At 49.7% G+C, this 22,857-nt stretch overlaps 2 protein-coding genes across 2 annotated transcripts in view; one reads left to right on the top strand and one right to left on the bottom strand.

The window, feature by feature from the left end:
- LOC144152472 (solute carrier family 2, facilitated glucose transporter member 8-like) overlaps positions 1-22,857 on the bottom strand; it is a 285,436-nt gene that overhangs the window by 255,387 nt on the left and 7,192 nt on the right. The gene's annotated exons all lie outside the window — the stretch shown is intronic.
- LOC144152473 (glutamate receptor U1-like) overlaps positions 2,707-22,857 on the top strand; it is a 28,860-nt gene continuing 8,709 nt past the window's right edge. The window contains exons 1-7 of the mRNA XM_077683744.1: positions 2,707-2,837; positions 3,731-3,837; positions 6,280-6,367; positions 15,019-15,102; positions 15,185-15,259; positions 16,024-16,168; positions 19,285-19,514. Of these exons, the coding sequence (XP_077539870.1) occupies positions 2,742-2,837; positions 3,731-3,837; positions 6,280-6,367; positions 15,019-15,102; positions 15,185-15,259; positions 16,024-16,168; positions 19,285-19,514 (825 nt within the window). The 5' untranslated portion in view covers positions 2,707-2,741. The remainder of the gene's footprint in view (positions 2,838-3,730; positions 3,838-6,279; positions 6,368-15,018; positions 15,103-15,184; positions 15,260-16,023; positions 16,169-19,284; positions 19,515-22,857) is intronic.

Below are 22,857 nucleotides of genomic sequence, written 5' to 3' on the forward strand. Positions count from 1 at the left end.
TGGCACTGGCATGAACTAGTGCCACTAGATAAGGTTACAGAGTATCGGTACTCTTTTCTCCTATTGTTCCCTGCCGCCGCCGTGATCATTGGTCAGTTTTCATCACGTGACACTTGTTTACACTTCGACGGTTTATAGGCACCGCCATTTTGTTGTTTATGCGTTTTTGTCGGTCAACTGTGGCAGGCTTGGCTTGTCCTGCGGCTGCGGACGACTGGCGTCGTTCCAAACGCGAATCAAAGAAAAACGCGCTTAGCAGCATTTCAGCTACAGAAGTGGGGCCGAAGATGCCGTGTTGCTACGTCTTCGGCAGTGTGGTTTGCAAATGACCTCGCCAATGTTAGCGGTGAAATAGGAGAAGCGACAATCTGGCAGCACTGATAAAGACCAAAATGGCCGCCTTTGCTCACTTGCGTGCCTCAGTGACGGTGCTCCGTATCTTATCTAGTGACACTGAACCAGTGAAGCATACGAGGAAATATTTTGTTTCAGTTTCCGCTACAGCTGGTGGCTACGCGTGAGAGAGCGCCATCTCGGGCAGATTGCCGTTGAGCTACACAAACATTTGAAAGGCCAAAACGCAATACAGTCAGTCAGAAGGTCGAAGCACTTATGTCACCTTTTTTGGGGCGTATGCCTAACCTAACCCTTTTCTCCCGCCATTGCTGCCGCAACAACAGCTACACGAAGCGGTAAGCTCCTTGGTGCTGTACCGGGCCTTCCGGTACGTCGTATTCCTGCCGGCGACTCCCAAGCGGAACACTCTGGGAGCATGCAGACTGTTGCTCGTCACTCCCGTCTCTGCCAACCAAGTGAGAGTCCATCACGTTTTCCACGCAACCTGTTTACTGCACGTACAAAATTACTTTAGCGAAACCGAGCCAATGCCCAAATTTTTGTATGTGAGTGACATGTCCGAGCCTAAACATTATAAATAAAATTCGTGCATACTTGCGCGAATTTTCTCCGACGAGCAGTGGGACGGGGCGCTGGATAGCGCTGACACGCAGACACAACTCTCCCTTGTGGACAGGGCTATGCTAAGGGGGCCAGGCGAGTTCCAGCCCCCTAACCCTACTGCAATCAAAAAAGTTATCTCTCTCTCTCTCTCTCTCTCTCTCTCTCTCTATATATATATATATATATATATATATATATATATATATATATATATATATATATATATATATATATATATATATATATTTTTTTTTTTTCTTTCTTTCTCACGTAATTAATAATAATAACTAATAATGTAACGTTACTAACGGTAAAAAATATTCTAACCATTCCCCTATGCCTTCTTTGGCGTTGTAGACTGCCGGCATTTCTTCCTGTATTTCCTAACGAGCCCCTCATTTACAAACCCCATTATCATGCGAAAGCTTAGCGAGGGCCTCGGTTCTGGCAGCCTTGATGCCAAGGTAGCATAAGAGGGTTTCCCGCCCGTTACCCACTTATGACAGGCTGTAGACGCTCGCGTCACGCCCCGGGGGTTGAAAAGAAGGTCCCCTTCTCCCCGTGTAGTCTGAGTGGCGCTGGCTACCACCCTCAAGCGTCAGATACAGTTGTAGTAGATATAAATACCCCAGAAAGTGAAGCGGAACACAGTCGCCCAGATAGCCGAATTGGTAAGGCATTCGAGATCTAATCGAAAGGCGTGGGTTCGGTCCCCACTCTGGGCGCGTGTTTTTCTTTCTTTCTTTCTCACGTAATTAATAATAATAAATAATAATGTAACGTCACTAACGGTAAAAAATATTCTAACCATTCCCCTATGCCTTCTTTGGCGTTGTAGACTGCCGGCATTTCTTCCTGTATATATATATATCTGCAATTCTTTTAAGAAACAGCGTAGGGTTTCCTAAACGAAGTTATACCACGAGTCTACCAATGCGTCCCGAGTCTCACGTCTTCCTAAATAATTGAACTACGAACTACGATGAAGTTCGAAAGGCGGTGCCGGTAATTTTTCGCAGGCGGCAGTCGGTGCTCCTATGTAATTTAATTCCGTGGCCCGGTGACCTTCGCGGTGGTTCGCAGTGGCGAGGTTGGGAGGTGGCCTGACCACCACGCCTCTCGCGCCTTCCCAAACTGTGCTCACTCTTACAGTAAGCGAGACTTCTGTTCCCGCACTTTAAAACATAGGTACTCCATCTCCTAGACGACTTCTGAAAGTCCCAGTCCGGCCGGATTTTATGTACCCTACAAAGGTCGGGTGGCAACGTTTTGTCGGGCGCTATGAATTCCGTGTGGCTCTTTTTTTTCTAGTCTACAACGCGCAAGTTGGGAAGCGTGAGTAAAGTGTAAAGTGTAAAAGTGCACAGAGTAAAGTGTAAAAAGCACTTATCTCGCCATCCTACTCGCAATTGAACAAGTCTTTAAGCTACGAAAGCTTAGCCTAACGAATGCCGGAGCAGCGATATAAATGCCACGCTGTCAGCTTAGCGGTGGCCGTCTTGGGAGGAACCTTCCCGTATTGAGCACCTATACAAGCCGTGACACCGAAAGTCATGTAAATTTCGACCGCCTCCCTTGAATTCCGTGAACTTCTCGCCTTTTCTAACAAATCACTTCGCAACTTCCAGGGCGTGAAACCACATGGTGCGTCGTTGCATTTATTGCCAGGACAGACTACTACAAGAAGCGCTGTTCCGTTGTCGCAGACGGTGTTCGAGATAAAGCGAGCCAATCTTCTCTCGCGAAATTGCTCCGAGCTAGACGAGTACGCCCTGTGGGAAATGCGGAAGGGATTCGACAGGACGGTGCTGCCGCTCGAGCTTTCCCCAGTCATACGGCAATTTGGCCAGAAGCGTCTACGTGTCGGATACGTCGAGGTAAGCGTCCTCCGACACCCGAAAAAGCTGACGGAGCGGCCCTATGCGAAGTGCCAATGGCATCTCATAGAATGTGTATATCATAAAGGAAATACATGCAGCATCGCAAAACTACTGGAGGGTTGGGTAGATAATGGTTACTGAAGGCACTTGTCTTCAGTTCTCAAATATCGGAAATCATTCAAATATAAACGCGTCCTAACAATGAGACGGCAGCGTTACTTGCTGCCCATTTTAAAGGGACAGTGAATTCAATATGCAACATCACTTTATTGAAAACGTTTTCTGAAAACTAATCTGAGAAGCATTCCCGCAAGCCGCTCGTTTGCCGCCACTGTTGGACATTTGTTTATTAAGTGCAATGCACTTCTTAAGCGACCCTGAACCTGCGTCCACCGGCGATGTCCGCGCACGTGGAGATGGGCGCGCGCAGCCTGGCCGCTGACATGGCACATACCCACGTGGGGGATTGGCCAGGAATCTCCTCGTCTTCCTTGGCAACGGGGGGAGATGGGCGCGCGCTGCCTGGCCGCTGACATGGCACATACCCACGTGGGGGATTGGCCAAGAATCGGGCGTGAGAAGGGCTAATGCACCTGCTTAAAGGAGTACTGACACAAAATTTCAAAGCTGAGATCCGCTCTAGCAATCAAGTACAACGACAACACAAATAGGTGTCTGTGAATAAATGCATCTTTCTTTCTTTGTAGTTGTGTGTGCGTGTGTGATCTCTCTTTCGCGAACATTACCGAACCACGCAAATTCAACTCGTGCATTCGCACTTTCACATTCTTCCCCTCGGGGAAATGCGGGGGATTTTTCTATGCATTTTGCCCCAAGCATTAGTTTTTCGGTTAAGCGCTGCATCAATGTGTTCTCGTGCGATGTTTCAGTACTCTCCATTCTCGGTGTCAAAAGAAGCGAGTCAGAACGGCCTCGTCACTTTCGACGGCGTGGACTTCTCGCTCATCTACAGCCTTGCTGACGCCTTCAACGTGAGGTGAACGCTCTTTGCGGCTGCTTATAGCTGGTGTGATTCTTCTGGTAAACTGTTACCTTACGTCGTAACAAAAAAAAATGACAGCCTATTCCACCAAGCAGGCCCAAAGCGTAGCGTAGGCATTGTTACTGCACGCTGCGATTTTTTTGCAGTCGTACATGTGCGCAGCCTTATACAACCTGTGACTTTTGATGTGAGGTTCATCGCGTTGTCTTCAAAAAACCGACGAGGTTGCCATGTTGCTACTATAATCATATAAAAAAAATAAGTGTGTTTCCCATTCGTACCTTTATGCTCAACTGGATGAATGAAAAGGCATCACCCCTTTTCATTATCAGGCGCTCTCGCGCGCCTCCTTCAAGTCCAATAGAGAAAGACGCTATTGAACCGTCTGCGTTGGCGTACATTGCTGGTGCTTCTATAAAAATGGCTTTGCCGCAAAGCATTTTCCCGCGCACCGCATATTCACCAATGGTAGTCTAAGTGGCGAATACACGGAGTAGCGGGAGTACACGAAACGCTTCCCGCTGAGAGGAGGCACAAGAGCCCTGGGGAGGGCAAGCGAAGCGTTAAGGCAATTCGGAGAACGTCGCTTCCGCGCTCCCTACAATGTACGCTCACTAATCTTGGTGCCTCAGTTTTAAAATTTCTCCAGTTTCGCAAATATCCCTCCAAGCACGGCAATGATGAGGATGATTGTGATGATGATGCTGCTGCTGATGATGATGATGATCCATAGAAAATGTCGCCTACCCACTTAGGGTGATTGTCCAAGAAGAATTAGGTTTATTCAGCGAATCCAGTTAGATATGACGTAATGAGGAGAGCATAAGGAAATGTTGAGTCTGATGATGACGATGATGACGATGATGAATAAACTTGGTCCGAGTTGAGGATAGCAAAGAAAAAGAAAAGGAGAGGAATGGGAAGAGAGAAAAAAGGTCAACCTGGCCGGAATGGCAGCGCCTGTAGAGAGTACGTATACGCTAATCTCTAACAGTCTCTTCTTCACCGCGCTGATGCGCAGTGGTGAAAATTTCCCTTAGGTGGTTCTCTAAAGGAGCGCCGCGTGCCGTTGTTCACCCCATTAACAGTTCACTGATGAATAACAAAGGCGAAAAAACGCCGACTGATAACGAGCATGTCGGTTGCCAAAAAAAAAACACATCTGAATGAGAGAAGGAGAAAAGGAACCGCTGCTACCAACAAGACCAGAAGAGGAAAGGTGGGGCTCTAGAGCAGCGAGCCAGCGACTCTACAGGGAAAGCCGTCATGCAGAACAGGCACGAAAAAGTACCGAGCTAGCTCCCTTGGACGAGCGCCAAGTACGATGCAAGTGCGGAATACCTAACGTTACCCGGAACAAATCTCACTTAGACGACGAGAAAGTCGAGGCAAAACGCGACGAAGACGCAGAATGGCTTTGTCGGCAACCCGCCGGCGCACGTCATCAGAAACAACAGAAAGGGCACTCTTGCGTCAAGTACTTTAAAAGAAAAGTTTTCGCTGAGAAGTCACCAAAGCGCGGTTGAATCATGCCGTTTGACATGTCACATCAAGCGTTTTCCGACAAAGACGTCGCAGACTTTCTGCTGTGCTCCACATACGTACAAAGGTTCCCTCCGCGACGGCAAAATTCCTCGTCTAGCTCCCACCAACAACTTCCACCGCGGCCCCCGCTTCATCGTCTCAATTCTCCTCGAATCCCGAGCACGTCCATAAAGCAGCTAATGCGCGGCGGAAAAACTGGGATCGTGTACCGAATAGTGAACGCTTCAGTCAATGCAGAGACGCTGGCCTGTTCGCTTCCGCGCAATGAGTCGGTCAACGCGAGCAAATGCTTCCGCATCCTTGAGATTACTACCAAAGTAGTTTTTCGTGACTTTGTGTTTTGTTGCTGCTGTGGCTGTTGCGAAAAATGTTACTCTTACGACGTCGCAATATGATTTCCACCAATATCATACGTTTGCAGTAACGGAGGTGCATGCTCCGCGGCGAAAACGCATTTAGACCGTACCTCTGCAGATGATCATCTGTTACACTATTTATATCACGCGAGCTAGACTTCCGAGTTGACCAGGGGTGTAAACTTTATATAAAGTTCTTTCCGGGTGCACCATAAGGTGCAGCCAGAAAATTAGTGACGAGGTTTTTCGTTATTGGTTTGGAGTCCAGGCGCACGTTATGAATAATTCCACTATCACTCGTCTGCAGGTTAAACACTCGCCCGTGTGTTACTTGCTTCGCCTTAACCAGCCTTGTCAGTGCATATGCGGGTAAAGGAACGGTGCCCGTCGGTGGTGTTTTGGGAGCATCATAGACGTTTGTAATCTAGTGTGACACCTTTTCCCTACGTTAGCGCTGAGGCAATACGCATCTTCTCTGTTTTTTGTGATTGTTTTGTTTTGTTTTCTTCTCCGCTTACGCCTCTTTCTCCGCCAGCCTCGTTCCCGTGCGAGACCCGGAAGCCACCTGGGGTGCCAAGAGAAGAGGCCGCTGGACCGGCATCGCAGGCATGGTCTCCAGAAAAGTGCGTGCACAGTGCTCGCCTGTCTGACACGCCTGTCGGTATACCGCACACTTTTGACAGCACTGTGGCACTCCTTGTGGCGCTGGCGGCCAATCGGCACCTGTGTGCGAGGCTGCCGGTTCTATTCCGGAAACTACGGTGCATGCTGTCTTTTTAAAGATGAGAAAGATGTACCAACGGTTAAGGAAAGAGACCAAGAAACTAAAAATAGCTTTTCAGATCGAAGATTGTGAGCCCTTCTCGTGAGCGCAGTCGGGTAAAATTATGGGGAAATATTAGGGAGGAAGATGGGAATGACAGAATAAACAGGGGGGTGCTGTGATTTTATTGGTGAAACAGAGAAAGGGCTCCGAAGGGGAGCCGGATAAGTCAGGACGGACGGTGAAGCGCAACACGCCAATATCATGAGCTATTTCGGCACACTTTTATCAGAAGAGCTGTGTCAGCTCTTGATTGCGCCATTAATGAACAGAAAAAATTCCAAGAAAATGCCGAGAGCACGTGAGCGTGCGCCTCGTGATGTCCCTTGCAACGCGGCACGCACCCACGTGGGGGATCGGCCAGGAATCGGGCGTAAGGAGGGCTGACTTGCCCGATACGCAAAATTTTGTAATTAGAAACGTAAGCATTCGAATGAAGAAAGCATATACAGTCAAAACTCTATTTAACGCGATTTCGTTTAATCGAGAACTTCGGTAAATCGAGTTAGGCATTCGTGCTCAATTAATTCGCTATATGCGTTCCGGCAAACATCTGCAGCAAAATTACAACTCCCGTTTTGCGTCGCGCAGTTCCGAAAAAGCGCGACAAAGGCTCTCCGTGATGTTATCTTCGGCGCCATGAATCAACCCTAAGGCGTTCTCTACAAACCAGACCAAAAATTAACACTTTTTGAGCGGCATTTTCTGTAAAAACGTTCGTTAAAGCGAGAAGGACCATGGAATTGATTTCGTTATTTCAAGTTTGTCAACCCTTTGGTCTCTATGTGCGTCTGAGGGCGGCTCGTGACATCTTCGTTAAGCCGGAACTTTCGTTAAATCTGGTTTCGTTAAATTGGACTTTGACTGTAATCACAAGTTCTTCATCAGCACTTCGCATCCTCAAAAACTGCTCAACGACCCCTGACATCCGCATCGTCTGGGCTCCTGGACACGCCGCCATCCCCGGCAATGAAGCGGCTCACGCCGCGGCTCGCGATATGATACACCGAGCCATTGCCGACGGTGGTCAATGTTTACCCCCTCACGATCAACCCCACCCACTGAGTGGCTACACGGAGATTCTCGCGCATTACCGGCAAACTCGCCGTCGTCTCCCACCACCACACTGGCGCCTCTCCAGAGAGGACGCTACAACTTGGCGGCGGCTACAAACGAATACCTATCCACATCCCACCCGCCTCCACCTCATCTTCCCCACCCAACACTCTTCCCTCTGTGCTCACTGTCCCCAGCCTGGCACCCTCTACCATATACTGTGGGAGTGCCAACGAACTCCAGACTTGCCCCCCCTTTCCAACCCAACCTTCGAGCAGTGGAGGGCTTCCCTGGCCAGCCCGGACCCGGATATCCAGCTTAAGTTGGTGACCCGAGCACGGACGGCCAGCCGAAGTCAAGGCATCCCGGACTAGGGACGCCTTCCACAGGGCAACGCCCACACATCAGCCTCTGCTGGAGAAATAAAAATATTTTTTCTCTCTCTCTCTCTGGTTAAAAATTCGGAAGTAGAGGTTGGAACAATATAATGAGCTCTGCGTCTCGTGAGAGCATCCGGCGGCACGTACCCACGTTGGGGATTGGCCAGTGATTGGGCGTAAGGAGGGCTTGTGCGCCCGCCACACAAAACTGTAAATTGGAAACCTAAGCACTTTAATGAAGAAAGAGCATATAATCACAAGCGATTAATCGAACAGCGTCACCGAAAAAACGACTGTCGTCTGTCTCTTACGTCCCTCGGTTCGTTTTGCTAGGGGCAACCACCTGCACTCATAAACTTTGAACCACCGCGTCGGCGGCGGCAGAACTCCCTCCGACTCTGTGCCGCGCACATGGGGGTGGAGCTAGGCGGCAACGACGGTCCACGAATACGCCAAGACCTGCGGGTTGTGCTGCGCACCCCAGAAGTCGGAGCTCCTCATCGTGCAGCCCAGAAGACGCAAGAACGATGCCGAGCCGAATGTGGTCGTTACCATCGACGGCGTAGACATCGAGCCCACGCAGCAGCTGCGCATCCTCGGTCTCTTGTTACAACGAGACGGCAAGGCGGCAGCGGCCATTGCTAAGATCAAGATGGCCTCCGAACAGGTCACCGGAATGATCCGACGCGTTGCGAACCGGAACAGAGGACTTAAAGAAGGCGACGCCTTCCGCCTGGTCAGAGCGTTCATCGTGTCTCGCATCACCTACTCGGCCCCGTATCTCCAGCTAACGAAGGCGAACAGGAACACGCTAGACACGATCGTAAGGAAAGCCACCAAGACGGCTATGGGCCTGCCCCAGTACTCGTCTACGCAGAAGCTGCTGGACATGGGGGTACATAATACGGTTGACGAGCTCATAGAGGCTCATCGGTCTAACCAGAGAGTGCGACTGAGCCAGACCTGAGCACGGCCGAGCAGTCCTCCGGAAGATTGGTTGGCCCATCGAACCACAGATACCTAAGCACCCTCTACCTCCGCCGTGGAGGGAAGCGCTCAAGACCAAGCCCCTGCCGTGCAATATGCAGGCAGGTAGGAACGACGAGAGGCGTGCCGCGCGGGCACAGGCACTCGCCCGACAGCTGGAAGCAGACCCCCGGGTATACGTGGACGCCTCACTATGCGATATGTCTCTGGGATATGTCTCGGTCTCGCCACTCGATCGGGGCCCGCCGCCGATTTGCAGTTGAGAGTTTGCAGGGCTGCCCGCACTTCCCAGGCTCATCTCCTCTGGAACTGTCAACTACGACCGCGTGAGGCCAGCGAGACCACTACGCTCCCACCGCAGTACAATGCGGCGAAGAAGAGCAAGGACTATAACACCCAGCTACAGGCCGTCCAGCAGGTTGCGGCGGCCCTCGAACGGCAGCGGCCGGAGTGCGACGCGCGGAAGGGGGTACGATCCCCCCGACCTCGTAGAGCGCGCCCGGGTGCAGCTCAAGAGGTGCTATCGTAACGACGTCGCGGCCGCGTCACGGCACCTGGGCCCCTGTTAAGGGCGCCCCACCGTCTGCAGGCCCAAATAAAGTTTATTCTCTCTCTCTCTCTCTCGGTCTCGCCTCAAGCTATTGTTGGTGAAGTCTCGACGAGAGTGACAAGTGGCAGTACGGTGTTGCGTTGGGGGACCAGAAGGCGGGGGAGGGGGGGGTGGGGGGGGTAACAAGACAGAGTGGCGAGAGGCTTAACAGAGTGGGAAAGGGTGGATGAAAGGAATTCAGTCCTTCAACCACGCAACCGAAATTGCACTGCTTCCCTCCACCGCATAAAACGGGATCATCGCCACACGTGCGCGTGGTGCGGCGCGCCTTTCGCTTCCCTCCACCCCATAGTGGGCGCCTGCCCTGCCAACCCCCCCCCCCCCCTCCTACTCTGTCCCTGCCACTCAGTACGCTAGAGCAATGGGAGGCTGTGCTGCTCAGCTCCGACCCACAAGAGCAAGTGCGCGCGCGATCCAGCTGACCGAACTAGCGCTAGGGCCCACGGGCTCCTGGCCGTCGACTAGGGGACTACAGCATGACGGTGCTCCCAACCGGCGCCTCTTTCTACACAGCTTCGAATAAATATAGTTTCTACTAGAGCTCTGCACGGGCCAAAAATTTGGGCCCGAGCGCAGCCCGGGCCCGGTGCTTATCGCAGTAGGCCCGGCCCGACCGGACGAAGAAGGCCGACGGGCCGGCTGCGTGTTTCCAACCCAAATACCGTACGGGCCCGCGCCTGATTGGGGCACGTTTGGAAGCGAAAACTACCTCAAGGCGGTAAAATGCATCGTAAGGGAAATGATAACAGGAAAAACCAACATTAAACGGGCAAAACAACCCCAATTAAGCATAACAAGTCCTGATCCGTTCTTTTACCGCGTCAGCAACATGTAGTTTCTGTGATATCGAAAACCTTAGTATTGCTTCACTGTGCCGGGCCAGCCCGGGCCGTCAGGACGGCCCGGCCCGTCCGAAGCATTTACATTTCGGCCCGAGTCCGACCCGGGCCCGGGTGAAAAGTAAGTCGGGTGGCCCGAGCCCGGCCCGCGGGCCGGGCTGGGCTCGGGCTTTCGGGTAAGCCCGAGCCCATGCATACCTCTAGTTTCTACCAGCACCACCACCTCGAGGTCACCGTGCATCACGTGAGAAGGCCACGCTCTCACAATTACTCTCGTGGGTTAGATTGGGCGTATAGAAAAGTCCGCCCTATTGCGTTCCCGATGACGTGCTTCCTGTAGAGACGACATCAGCAGTGGAGGGTACCACGTCACTCACTTGCTGCAGTACTCGCATTTGTTGCCCTAGCACGAACACTTCCGGCAATCAAAAGAGCATTGTTGACACTTGAAAATGACACCTACCAATAAGTCTGCTGTGCTGTTGAGGGAAAGGATATGCGAAGTATAAATAGTTGATAGCTTAAATATAAACCCCTTTGTTTCGTTTGTTGCAGTTGCATATTTTCTTCTGGGGTTTTCGGCCAGACGATGGTCATATATCGAAACGATATCACCCAGTAAAGTGACAGTTCCTTTTTTTTTTTTTTTTTAGTGGTCGCGTGAGCAACTGCCCCCAGCCACAGCGACACACAACCCAAGACTTCCGCGTTACGCCCGCCGAGTTTCTTTCAGACGGCTCTGTCATTCAGAAACACGACGCCCGACAACACCACCTCGCGAAAGCTGACAGCAGAATGTGGCCACTCTTTACAACACGGGCGTTTCCCGTCAAAGTACTCCTCCTTATTCACTCGTCTTGCACAGCTTAACAATTTTTTTTTTGTTCGTCTTGACTTTCCTCATACGCCCTTACTTTCAACGGCACTTTACGGGAACGTTTAAACGTGAAAGCCCTCCCTTTTGTCACCCGCTTGCTTTTTGCTGCCTTCCGTTTGTTGCTCCACACAAAGTCCGTCAGGTCCCATTAGCGTTGCCACGAAGCCGTCTTTACACATCGCCAATAAACAACTACAGGCGCGAAGAAATGTTGCCTAGGCTGGTGTGTTCACTGTACGGTTTTTCGGCACATTTTTGCTCTTATTCCCACGCCATAATGACGCGCGATAACGTAAACCGAGGTTTACTTCGCCATGTTTTAGCGCGGTGTTTGGCCGTTTTTGCGGCGATGACAGGCGGTCCGTCAACCAGTCGCAGTTCACGAATGACTGCTAACGGCATACTGAGCACGAACGGGACGAGAATACGCAATGAATACCAATCACAACAAGCAAACCAATTTTTAAAAACCCCTTTAACAATGCTTGGAATAATAAAACCGGGTTATATAGTCTAGCTTCTACGTAAGAGCAGAGAATGTGCGTACAAACTCATAAAATTCGGTGGAGGGATGTATTTGCCTAGTGCAGGATAAAAGCGATTAGAAGTCCGTGGGAAAGAACTTCGCTCTGCTGTGGACGTCAGCAGGTTGTGGCTGCCGGCTGCACGTTTGTTCTTTGTTGTTGCTTGTTTATATTTCATGCCTCGTTTTGCTCCGCTTGCTGTTGATTGCTTGTTGCTTATTGTTTTTTTTCTTAAAACTGGTTGATGATGAAACTCGGGCACCCCCCCCCCCCCCAAATGTCGTCATTATTCATTAGCATCCAGAAATTTTCTTTCCAGTGCTGTGAACCCCATTAATCACGAATAAATCTTGTGCATTATAACGAAAAGGACGATATAATTACAAATGAAGCGAGTGTGGTGAAGGGCTGTATCCCGTTCACTTCATTTTTAATTACCTTGCCTTGTTCTGCTCCAACTATAAGCGCAAGAGTTAATCGTGCATCCTTAACCAGCTCCCAAACAATTGTGTTACCATTATTTATTTAAGGTCACGACCTGCCATCTTATTATATTACAATCGATTCCCGTTAATACGAAGTCCGCGGGGACCGCAAAAAACTTCGAATTGACCGAACGATCCAATTAAACAGAAAGCGCAACAGCATTTCCATTAGTCGGCAACAAGTCACCCTTCTTGATTTTGTTCAGAATCTCGACTTTCGTCGGCAATTCGAGCATACGACACGGTTTGGCCTAATATTTGAGACTTATCGCTAAAGTCGAAGCCTGAAGCGTCCAGAACGTAAACTGCTTGCACGGAGCTGTGCGCACCAAAGAGGGTTGAGGACCTCAAAATAGAGAGGGGCAAACGATGGCGCGAGTCTCAGCTGACCTGCAGCTTTACGAATGTGCGCTGCGTCGGTAACGATGGCGCTGACATACTGCAGAGCACGGCAGTGCTTTGGCGCTTAATAAAATTGAGTCTTATCCAGAAATGACGGTCACCTCGATGCTTTTAAAGACGATAGTCTTTTTTGAGTTATACCCGTGCTACACGAGCGTTTCGAAGGCCTTCGAGTCGAATGTCATTTGACTCAAATGACACCTTTGAGCTGCTACACGACGTTTTTCAAAGGCATTTTATTAAAATGGCATTTGAGTCAAAGGAGCACGACAACTGACCTTTGAGAGTCTCAAGGGCCTTTGAAACACGAACGGTCGTACCCTCGGGCTCAGTTTCTGCAAGCCGTAATAACAAAACCAATTATTTACGAGAAAAACTTTGTGTTTAAAGTGCAAGATCTTCATAATTTTTCACTTGTTCACTTGTTTTCGTTCTCTGTCACTCGCTCTACGATTACGAGGTAACTTGGTACCCTCAACACCAGCGGTGCGAAAAAAGACAAAAAGAAACTGGCGGCCTTGTGCATGTTTTGTGCGCGCTTGTAGATAGTTATCAATTTGATCTCTAATAATTATTTTCTTTCCCATTTTAACTCTAAAATTACATTTTCGCCAAGAACGAAACATGGCAGCAGTGGCGACACCAAAACATGGCGGGCAAATGCGGAAACTTTCAACTGCCTTTGAGAATCGCCGTGTAGATCGGCGAAACTCCTTCCAGTTCGAATGACATTTGAAACTTCGAAGGTCATTCGACTGAGATTCTTTTCCAAACGCTCTTGTAGCACGGGTATTACTTAAACCCAGACATTTTGGTCTGTCTGTGTGTCTGTCTGAGGGTAAAGAGAATTTATTATAACCCACATATCAGGGCGCAGCGACTGGTGATAACAGCGCTGCCCTAAGAACAGAAAATTATCCAGTCAGTTTCTCCGTGACTCGATTCAGCCACCCGGCCAAAGTGAAACAAAATCTGCGCAATAGTCTTATATACTCATAGCCTATACGTCTAATTCCGGTGTCAATAATCATACTTGTCAATATTGTTGAACAAAGACAAGGCATTATGCAAACACAAGGCAGAACATCAATACATAAGTGATATTTGCAGTGTTCCTTCTTTGAAAATTCATGGATGCGTGGTTTTTGCGATAGCAAATAATGTACTACATCTACTGCAGAAAACCGTCGCCTGCTGTTGTCCGCGCTCCTGGGGGCATTTGAGAAATCACACGACAACAGTAACGAAAGGTTTCACCAAATAGGTTCTGCGTTCTGCGTGGGCCGTACGTGGAGTAGCGCAACGTGGTTCTATAAACGTAGAAATAGAGCACGTCGATTCACGCGCGTCTCCGCCGTACGGCAGCGCTGCCATCGAGGCACCAGATAGAGTTCCTCTATATAGCTCTGCAGGAGCTATATAGAGGAACTCTAGGCACCAGACTTGGAGCAGCGGAACGCGGTAAATTTAAATTCACTTGAGCAAACCTCTAGCGTGTTAACCTTGGGAGGAGCTCGACGGAAGGGTAACAGCATGAGAGGTGAGGGGGGAAGCAAAGGGAGGCATTTATTGGCAAATGTCGACAGAGACGATCGTCTTTTGTCGACATTTGCAACGAAAGGAATTCTAGTTTTATCCAGAGATGGTGGTCACCTCGATGCTTTTTCTTCGTAAATAACTTCCAATTAACCAAAATATTGGGCCAATTAGCTTCGAATTATCGAGCGATTTCTTCTATTGAATTGCATGTAAAATTGCCCAGACCGGAACATCACTTCCAGTTAACCGAAACTTTCAACTAAGCGACTTCGAATTATCGATAGTCGACTGTACAGTCATAACCAACAAAACACAAGAAAATATGAACCGGAACACTCGAAACTGAAAAATACTGTTCGTTGAGATCAAATAATGGCGCGCCATTGATGTATATGGAAAGTCACATTTCCCAACTTTGTTTTTGTAGCTAAGCCAGGCGTCATTCTGACTTGCATGGAAAGAAATCGCGCTATTTGTGTGTTTTAGTTCATATTTTTGTGTTCGCGTTTCGTTTTTCCATTGTAGTACGCGTAGAAAGAACCGCACTAATGAAAAATAGTTGGCCGTTATGTACGCTGAAATTTTTCGAATTTACCTTTTATCGCTCACTTTACTTTTTTGCGAGGCGTCTCTGAGCCTCTTCCCCAAAGACTTTTAAAGAAACTCAGAGTGTTCGCCACTGCTTTGAGCAGCGATATGGGGTATTCTAGGTAACCTGCATCCCGACGAGAGGTGTTATCTCGGTCTCGCAGGAGGTCGACTTCGCTGTGAGTGCCTCCTTCCAAACACCGTACCGCGAAGAAGTCCTGGACTACACCCACTACTACTACATACAGGTACTGTATACGTCTTCCACCTCTCGCCTGTGTTTTGTCGTATTCGCTGTTGAACGTGCACGTTGTACAACACCGCTCCCAGGTGGTCAAGTTCATCGTGCGCTCGCCCGCAGAGAAACCCCGCGCCCTGCTCATTGTCCGCCCTTTCGCCGTTGAGGTGAGTGGGTGGAATGCGCTGACCTTTGACCTTTATGTATACGGTGGACGGAAATCTGGCGCCGCATGTCGTTTAGATAGGGCGCTAGAGGGCAGATTTTACGTGCGCGCACACGCACGCACACGCCTGCCTTAGGCGACAGTGACACGTATAGACAGAAAAATTTTCCGGGTGGTATTTTTACCGGGGGGGGGGGGGGGGGGGGGTTCGCGGTAAAAAAAAAACGAAAGATCCTGCTCCACAACAAAATTTTAGTCATTTTTCGGCATTCTACATTGTAGTGTTTATCGATTCGCTATGTAGATAACAGGCGAAAAAAAGGAGCGAAAGGAACAGGGGGGAGGCGTGTGGCGCTCAGAAATTTTCGCGAGGAGTTCTGACAGCGAAGCATCTACCACCCCCCAGGCTGCATTAATACAACATCTGCATTTACTGCATTTACATTTACCCGCACCAAAACGGCCGTCCCAATAGGTGCTTCAATAAGCAAAAACTCCCAGAAAATGACTATAGAGATCAGTCACTGGCAGGTCACTAGCTTTAAAAGAAGAAAAAGTGAGTACTGTCACTGTGGGTGTTGCGGAGCCTGGCATGGTTCAGAGCAAAAGAGTAGCATATCGGAAATCTCAATGCTGTTGCGTGCGTGTTACCGCAATGGCGGTGCCCTTGTTTTGGCGCCACTCTTGTTTCACTGGCAGCGTCGTTCCGGCGTTTCGCGTGACGTCATCGTGCCTTTAATCGGCGCGCGATCGTCCTCGGCGCAGGTGTGGCTGGGCGTGCTGGTCGCCTACCTGGTTTCCCTGGCGATGCTCGTGGCCGTAATGCACTCCGAGCGAAGAAACAGCGCTCTCCGCTTCCTCTCGGCCGGGGACGTTGCCCTCGCGCTCTACCTGGGCATCATATGGCAAGGTGAGGACGGGTCGACCTCGCGATCCCCCGTTTATCGAAGAGCGACTTTAGGAGCTCCCTGTAGTTCAGTATTCACGCTTTTATTTTTTTAACAGCGGATCTGTTGCTGGCCGTAATGTGTGCGGCGTTGTCGAAATTTTCGGTTAATAGTTACTCATGACGTTTACCAAACACATGAGCACGCGCCTTGAGGGGAGCACCCGGCGTCTTCCAGGCCTGCGCATGACGCTCGCAAAAAAATACCAACACAGCTCACATGCGTCCGCGCTTCAAGGGGGGAGCACAAGACAGCTAGCTCGCGCTACAGACGCCCAGTTCGCAAAGACGGTTGCCGCCGGTTCTAGCGCATGCTGAAGCGTTCCACTTTGGGAGAATGAATGAATAAATGAATTTATCGCAGAGAGGAGACTAATAAGCCCTGTGGGTACGGAAATGGAAAAGAGGATTGGGAAGGACGTCACTAATTAGTTGTTGTACATTTGCCTAAGTAATGTTCAAGTTTCACTATCAATGTAGCTGTCTCTCGAGGTCCCGTTGGAGCAACACACACACACTGGCCTTTCCCTGAGGGGAGGGGGTGTCCGGCGTAGTTCTTGATGGCACATTACGGCAGGTGTGGCAAAATGGAAGCGCACCGGTGTTCATTTGCGGCTGGTCAACTTGAAAAGGTAGTCGGTCAGACATTAAGGGCAAAGTCTGGTATTTTTTTCTAAAAATGTGAAAGCCTGCGGACAAAACGATCCAGGCCCGCCAGTCATGCATGAGGAAGACGACGATATATAAGATGACTGCTACCGCCAGTGCAAAGATATGACGGAACATGTAAATAATTTCAAATGCGTGGTGGTGTGCCCTTCTGTTCTTACATAGAAAGAAATCATCCAGCTTGGCTATGGTTCAAGCTTTGCGCCACTTGGCGCAAGCTTTGCTTTTTTTTTTTTTTGTAATCATAACCACCTGTCACGGTGTCAGAATGCACGTACTCGTGGCACCAGGAACCCGACTAGCAGCAACATAAACCAGAACTGACGAATGAAAATGGCGCAACAAAAATATATAGTTAACGCTCGCTGGTGCGCTTAACGTTTTATTTTCACTGCAAATGCAGCTTCATATGCAAGTGCACGCGCCGGAGCTTTCTCTACAAATCATAGCGCCCAAAGGAATTTTGTAACTTCAATTCTGGCTCCTACCATTGTAATCGCTTCGTGTGCGATCACACGTTATGAAATTCCAGATATTATTAGGCGCATATGTAGCTCGTCAAGATTTAGCTGTATTCATACTCCTACTTCCCTCTCAGGCTATAGGCAAAACAGCGGCTGTACGGAAACAGAATTTACAGACAACAAATAAAAATACCAGCCCCAAAGTACCCCCTGAATCCCTAGTGGACACGCGGTACCAGGTGAACGCGATTGCGGCCAAATGAGTTTTGGTTTCACGCAGATTCTAATAAAATATGGGAGCCCGCATTGGGTAAGAACACCTCTACGGCAGCACCCGTTGAACGGCTCCACCGGGAGTTACGTTCCTCCCTTTATTTCTGGAGCAAAAGCAAAGCTTGTGCTACCTAGGCTGCAGTGGGGGATTGTTGGCGTCATTTACGGGGTGAAAAAACACCACGAAAGCGTCTCTAAGGTGCACTGTAAAGCACGCAAGGGCGTAAAATTGGACCCGCAGCTGGAGGCAAGGCCGACCTGAGATTCAGCACTGCAGAATGCACTTCACCATTGAAATCAAGACAAGTACAGAAGAAAGATGCACACAGTATGCCTGTCCTGTGTGCATCTTTGCGTATCACCAGTGAGGGAGAGATACACTATTAAAGACTAGAGGCCAAGAGGCCCTGCAGAGAAGTAGGGATGGGGGAGGAGGAGGAGGAGAAAGGGAAAGGTCCCAATCCACACATTGTACACACTTCTAATCTTGGGGTCCTATTCACACAATTCACTGTTCACTCAGTCACCGTCACCCAAAAGGCACTCTGCAGAATGCATTTCACCAACGGAAGCGTCCTGTGCGCATCATTCTTCGTCCTTGTCTTGTTTTCGCTGGCGACGTGCATTCAAGTCGAAACCCCTATACTTGCAGCCTTATCAGCGGAGCAGACTTCACACGGTTCTGCGCAGTCGGCACCAACGAAATGGTAAAGTAATGTGGCCTCCGGACTTGGGGAGAAACGAAGGAACGCAAAACTGTGGAGGGCGGGTCTCTTAATTGCATTTAAAAACAAATTTGCGGCGGAATGCTCGGCGCACCGTCCGCATATCACCTATCTTCTGGAGAGGCTATATAAAAATCCGCATATCACCTATCTTCTGGAAAAAACTAATGAAAATCCGCAGATCACCTATCTTCTGGAGAGATTATATAAAAATCCGCATTAACCTATATTCGGCGGGACGTTATGCAAAGTCCCGCCGAATACGATCTGTAACATTATTCAACGCTGTGGCACTCCCCGTCGGCCTCCCCGCCTTGTCCTCCTTCCCTTCTGAGTATAGTCATCATCAGTGAGCCCTGACTACACCCCTAGAGATTTGCTCTTCACGAGGCTCAGACGGATTCTTCTTGGTGGTTTTTGCCCCGGATTCAACCGTTGGGCAACAATGCGGCTAAGACGCATAAGCACGGGCACGGCTCTTGCGCCAAGTACGGCTCATTACTTTTTCGGGCGGGGCCGGTGCCAGAAATGTGCCGGCGCTGGGCAGTGCGTGACACCTCCTGTGAGAATGTTCGGCACTCACTGTTTCTAGAGAACGCTGCCAAAAGACACTTTGCCCGCTACGACCGGCAGACTACGAACTTTGGGTCAATCCACTTGGAGCCTCACCTCACAGGAAGCACCTGCTCGACACTCTGCTGATTTTCACCAGAGAAGCCGGCATTGAGGACTGCTTCTAGCTGCGTTTCTTTCCCTGTTCTCCCCATTCCTTACTTCTTATCCCATTTCCGACTCATCACCAATGTTTCGGGTCATGTCAAGGAGAGTTCTCTCTCTCTCTCTCTCTCTCTCTCTCTCTCTCTCTCTCTCTCTCTCTCTCGTTTCCAATAAACGCGTGTTCATGTTCATCCATGCATTCATGCGGCACGCGCCCTGCTCCTCATTGCAGGCTGCGACCGCCGCTTCTCTAGCACGTTCAAGCGTCGCCTGGTGGCGGCCAGCTGGTGGCTGCTGTGCACGGTCATCTCGTGCGCCTACTGCGGCCTGCTCATCTCGTTCATGAGCCACCCGGGCATGGAGCCCGCGCTCGACACGCTCGCCAAGCTTCGCCGCGCCGTTCTCGCCCAGCGAATCTTCGTCGGCACCACGCGCCACACAGAGATGGAGCTCGCATTCACCGTGAGTTCTCCCTGTCTTCCTAACTCCTCTGGGCTCTACGGTGAGGTCAAGGTTCCTCTAGACCTCACTGCATCCATTGCAATATTCACCGGTCCTTTCTTTTACATGCAAAGAATTTCTATCGTTACTCAACGAGAAAGCCACTCTATGCGGCTGGTAACGCTTTGTGTGTCACGCTTTCGCCCCATAAGAAAACGCTGTTAATAAGAGTTCCTGAGGCATTCAGATTTTCCTGCGAGAACGCCTAAATGGCCCCAGAAAGATCTTCTGTGCACTGCACTTCAGTACAGAAGTGAAGCCAACTTTAAAGAGGCTCAACCTATACGTGGGGCCGTATGGAGGCATGGAATTAAAGCGCTGGAGTCTTCGAAATTTAATAACAGAGTCCTTATATTTTGCCTAAAAACCTTCATCCTAACAAACCATCACAGTTGTAAAGCCATCTTTAAAAGGGCTCAGTGAGTAGCACTTCATAGAGGTGGTTTAGGTCTTGTGAAAGTGTTTAACAAAAGGCTTTGATATAAAGCTACATATCTTGCCCCTAAAAGATGTCTTCCCAACAGTGTAGTTGTGTTCTGTACAGAGGCCGTCTTTAAATGGGGTTTTTCAAGCAATCCCCATTTCCGAGCTTGTATTCTTTCTTTTTTTCTTTTGCGCTACTTATTTACGTCATTTTTCCCGCCGGTTCCTTGAAGGTAAATTCATCTCACGCGTTTCAATGGAGGAAGGTGGCGTAGTGCAGTCTCAAGGAAAGGTAGTTTCTGTTGTTTTAATGCAAATACGCTCAAACCGATCTCATCGTGTTTAGCCCCTTTAGTGGAATTTCCCGCATACTAAGTTTAATAAAGCTGGGTATGTTGGCACTGCCTTTAATTTCACTCTAAAGACGACGTTATTTTTCCCTTCGCTTTTATTTCCGCAATGCATTACCATGTAGGTGCAACAAAATGCTGTAACTCATTCTAAAGTCTTTTACGTATGTACGGCTTCAAGTCTGTTCCAAATTTCTGAACGTGCATGACCCGGAATACCTTTTCTTTTTCATGAGTGGTTCCCCATGTTTGACAAGACAGCAACTTGTAAACGAGGCGGAGATAAAAATTAGCAGTGGCTTAGCTCGGCTATGCCAGGATATACGTAGCGTGGGCTAAGGTTCAGCTGGCTATTCTTAGGTTTCCTGATTGTCTAGGGTTAGCTTGATTATCATGCTTACTGCTGCTCAATGACACACACACGGCACAAGCATTATGTGACACGTGTATATTTATCAAGCGGCTCCGGCGCAGCGTCACCAATCGCCCCAGAGCTGTTTCCACAGGCGAACGCCGATGTTGCTGCGACGCACGAGCCATCGGTTGCACAACCGGCCACCACTCACATGATCATCAAGTGGACCGGGCCGCCACGTACGGAACGGAGGTCGGTGAAGACGCGGGGCGCCTGGGGTGTGTGAGAGACGCCGAGCAGCGAGCAATGTTCTGTGCGCCGTGAGACGCCACTGCTCCTCGCGCATGCGCAAGTACGGCTCTCCAAGAGCCACGCCAAACTGCTCAACTTCAGCCAGTGTAGCTCACGCTGCAAAAACGGTGGTGCGTTTTTCCAGTCGTCGTAAAGAACATGACGCATCGGGGCAGCGACAGCGCGAATGCAGAAAACCCGCACTCCACAGCGCATACCACTATACGTCGAGTAACAAGTTGTTGCGTCCGAAGAGAACGCACACATCCCGTTCCTTGATTGTCCGCACCCCATTGTCGTCTCGCCACAAGGGCAGGGAGGCCATTGTTCTCCCCTCGCCTCCCCAGGGGCATGTATATGGCCGTATTACGGTCAGCACATTGTGTGCCAGCCTTCCTGCACGTATACGTCCCAAGAGAATGTCGTATGCAATCTTCCCAGGAAGAAAGAAAGCTTTTTTTCCGTGCTCGGGCAAGGGGACGACGAAATGTATGCACAAGGAAACGCTCGTTATTAAGGCGCAAGTCTTATATGTCTCATTAGAAAGTGACCTTGAATAACCCCGGTGCCGACACGAGCGGTACAAAAACCCCGGAAATAAACGAACCAAAGCACACCGTTCGTGAGATAATATTATTACTAAAATTAATCAATGATTGATTAGTTACTGGTTAATAAAGCAGATAATTGTGTTTTACTGTTGATTAAGCTGTATTCGGATTAACTATGGTTAATTAGGACTGATTAAGGTGGATTAAGTACGGTAAAATTACGTGGCTTCTGTGTCGGCGGGTGGACGCGTATATGAAAGGTGCCCGTCACAATAGTATGGGTTTTCGACTCCGAAGCCCGTAAGCAGACTTTAGCGCCCCGAGGAATTTCCGCTTTCCGAACTGGTGTACGTCACGGTGTTGCCCAATAACCCGAGCTGTGATCATTCTCTTTAGACCAAGAGTGAAGGGCTTCTTGCTTCTTCAAAAGCTTGCAGGTCACGGTGGCAGATAAGTGATTGCGGCAACTCTTGGCAGCTGTACCGCCTCTATAGCGAACATGCTAAGGCATGTAGAATTTTGTTACACTATTTTACAAGGTGAGCTTACTATGTTTTAGGCTAGAAAGGGAGGTTGGATTTCCCGTATAGTGCTGCTTCGGAAGGTTACGTACACGTATCGTGAGCACAGTACACACTTTCCAAGTGCCCTTCGGCTGACCGCATTTCCTTTGCCCTCGAGGGTTTCAAAATCCAACCTCCCTTTTTAGCCTAAAACATAGTAAGCTCACCTTGTAAAATAGTTGACACAGAGTGCGTATGTATGTCCATGGTTAAAAAGAATCGATGAGAAAGAACCCTTTGATGGGCTAGGCTCGCGAAAGTGTCGATGCTTAAGTACCAACAGGTATATGTTGAATGGTTGCAGTGCAGCACACATCAGTCTACCAAGTACCACCCACAATATCTCTTAGCGAAGTGTATTGGGGATTCTTCGGCCCGTTCTCTTTCCCCGCTCGCCCGTTATGTTTCTGCTGGACCCACCCATAATGGAGCGAGCATCTGTTGGCGCCCTAGGAAAGCCCGTTGACGCTCACGCTTCGGGGAAGTCGCCTCAAGCGCAAGCGCAGATTCAGCCCGTGCATAGTGTGAAAAACCGAGTGCGACTCCGCAACTGCCTCCCGCCAGCGCATTTTCCTTAAGCTTGTACAAAGAAGAGGAAGATTCGCCGAGTTTACGTGCGCTAACAGCGAGCTACGCGTCGAGCGACAATGAACGCCGACGCGCAGCTCGCAGGCGCGCCGGCGCACACACCGGGACTGCTCGTGCTCGCTGAAGGCGAACGCGGGTAAATCGCACCCGTCGTCACGCGCCTCGATAGCGGAAACCTTGGAG

Source organism: Haemaphysalis longicornis, unplaced genomic scaffold (genome assembly GCF_048455015.1).
Source record: "Haemaphysalis longicornis isolate Haplotype H1 unplaced genomic scaffold, Haemaphysalis longicornis Haplotype H1 scaffold_9, whole genome shotgun sequence".
NCBI classification, from domain to species: Eukaryota; Metazoa; Arthropoda; class Arachnida; order Ixodida; family Ixodidae; genus Haemaphysalis; species Haemaphysalis longicornis.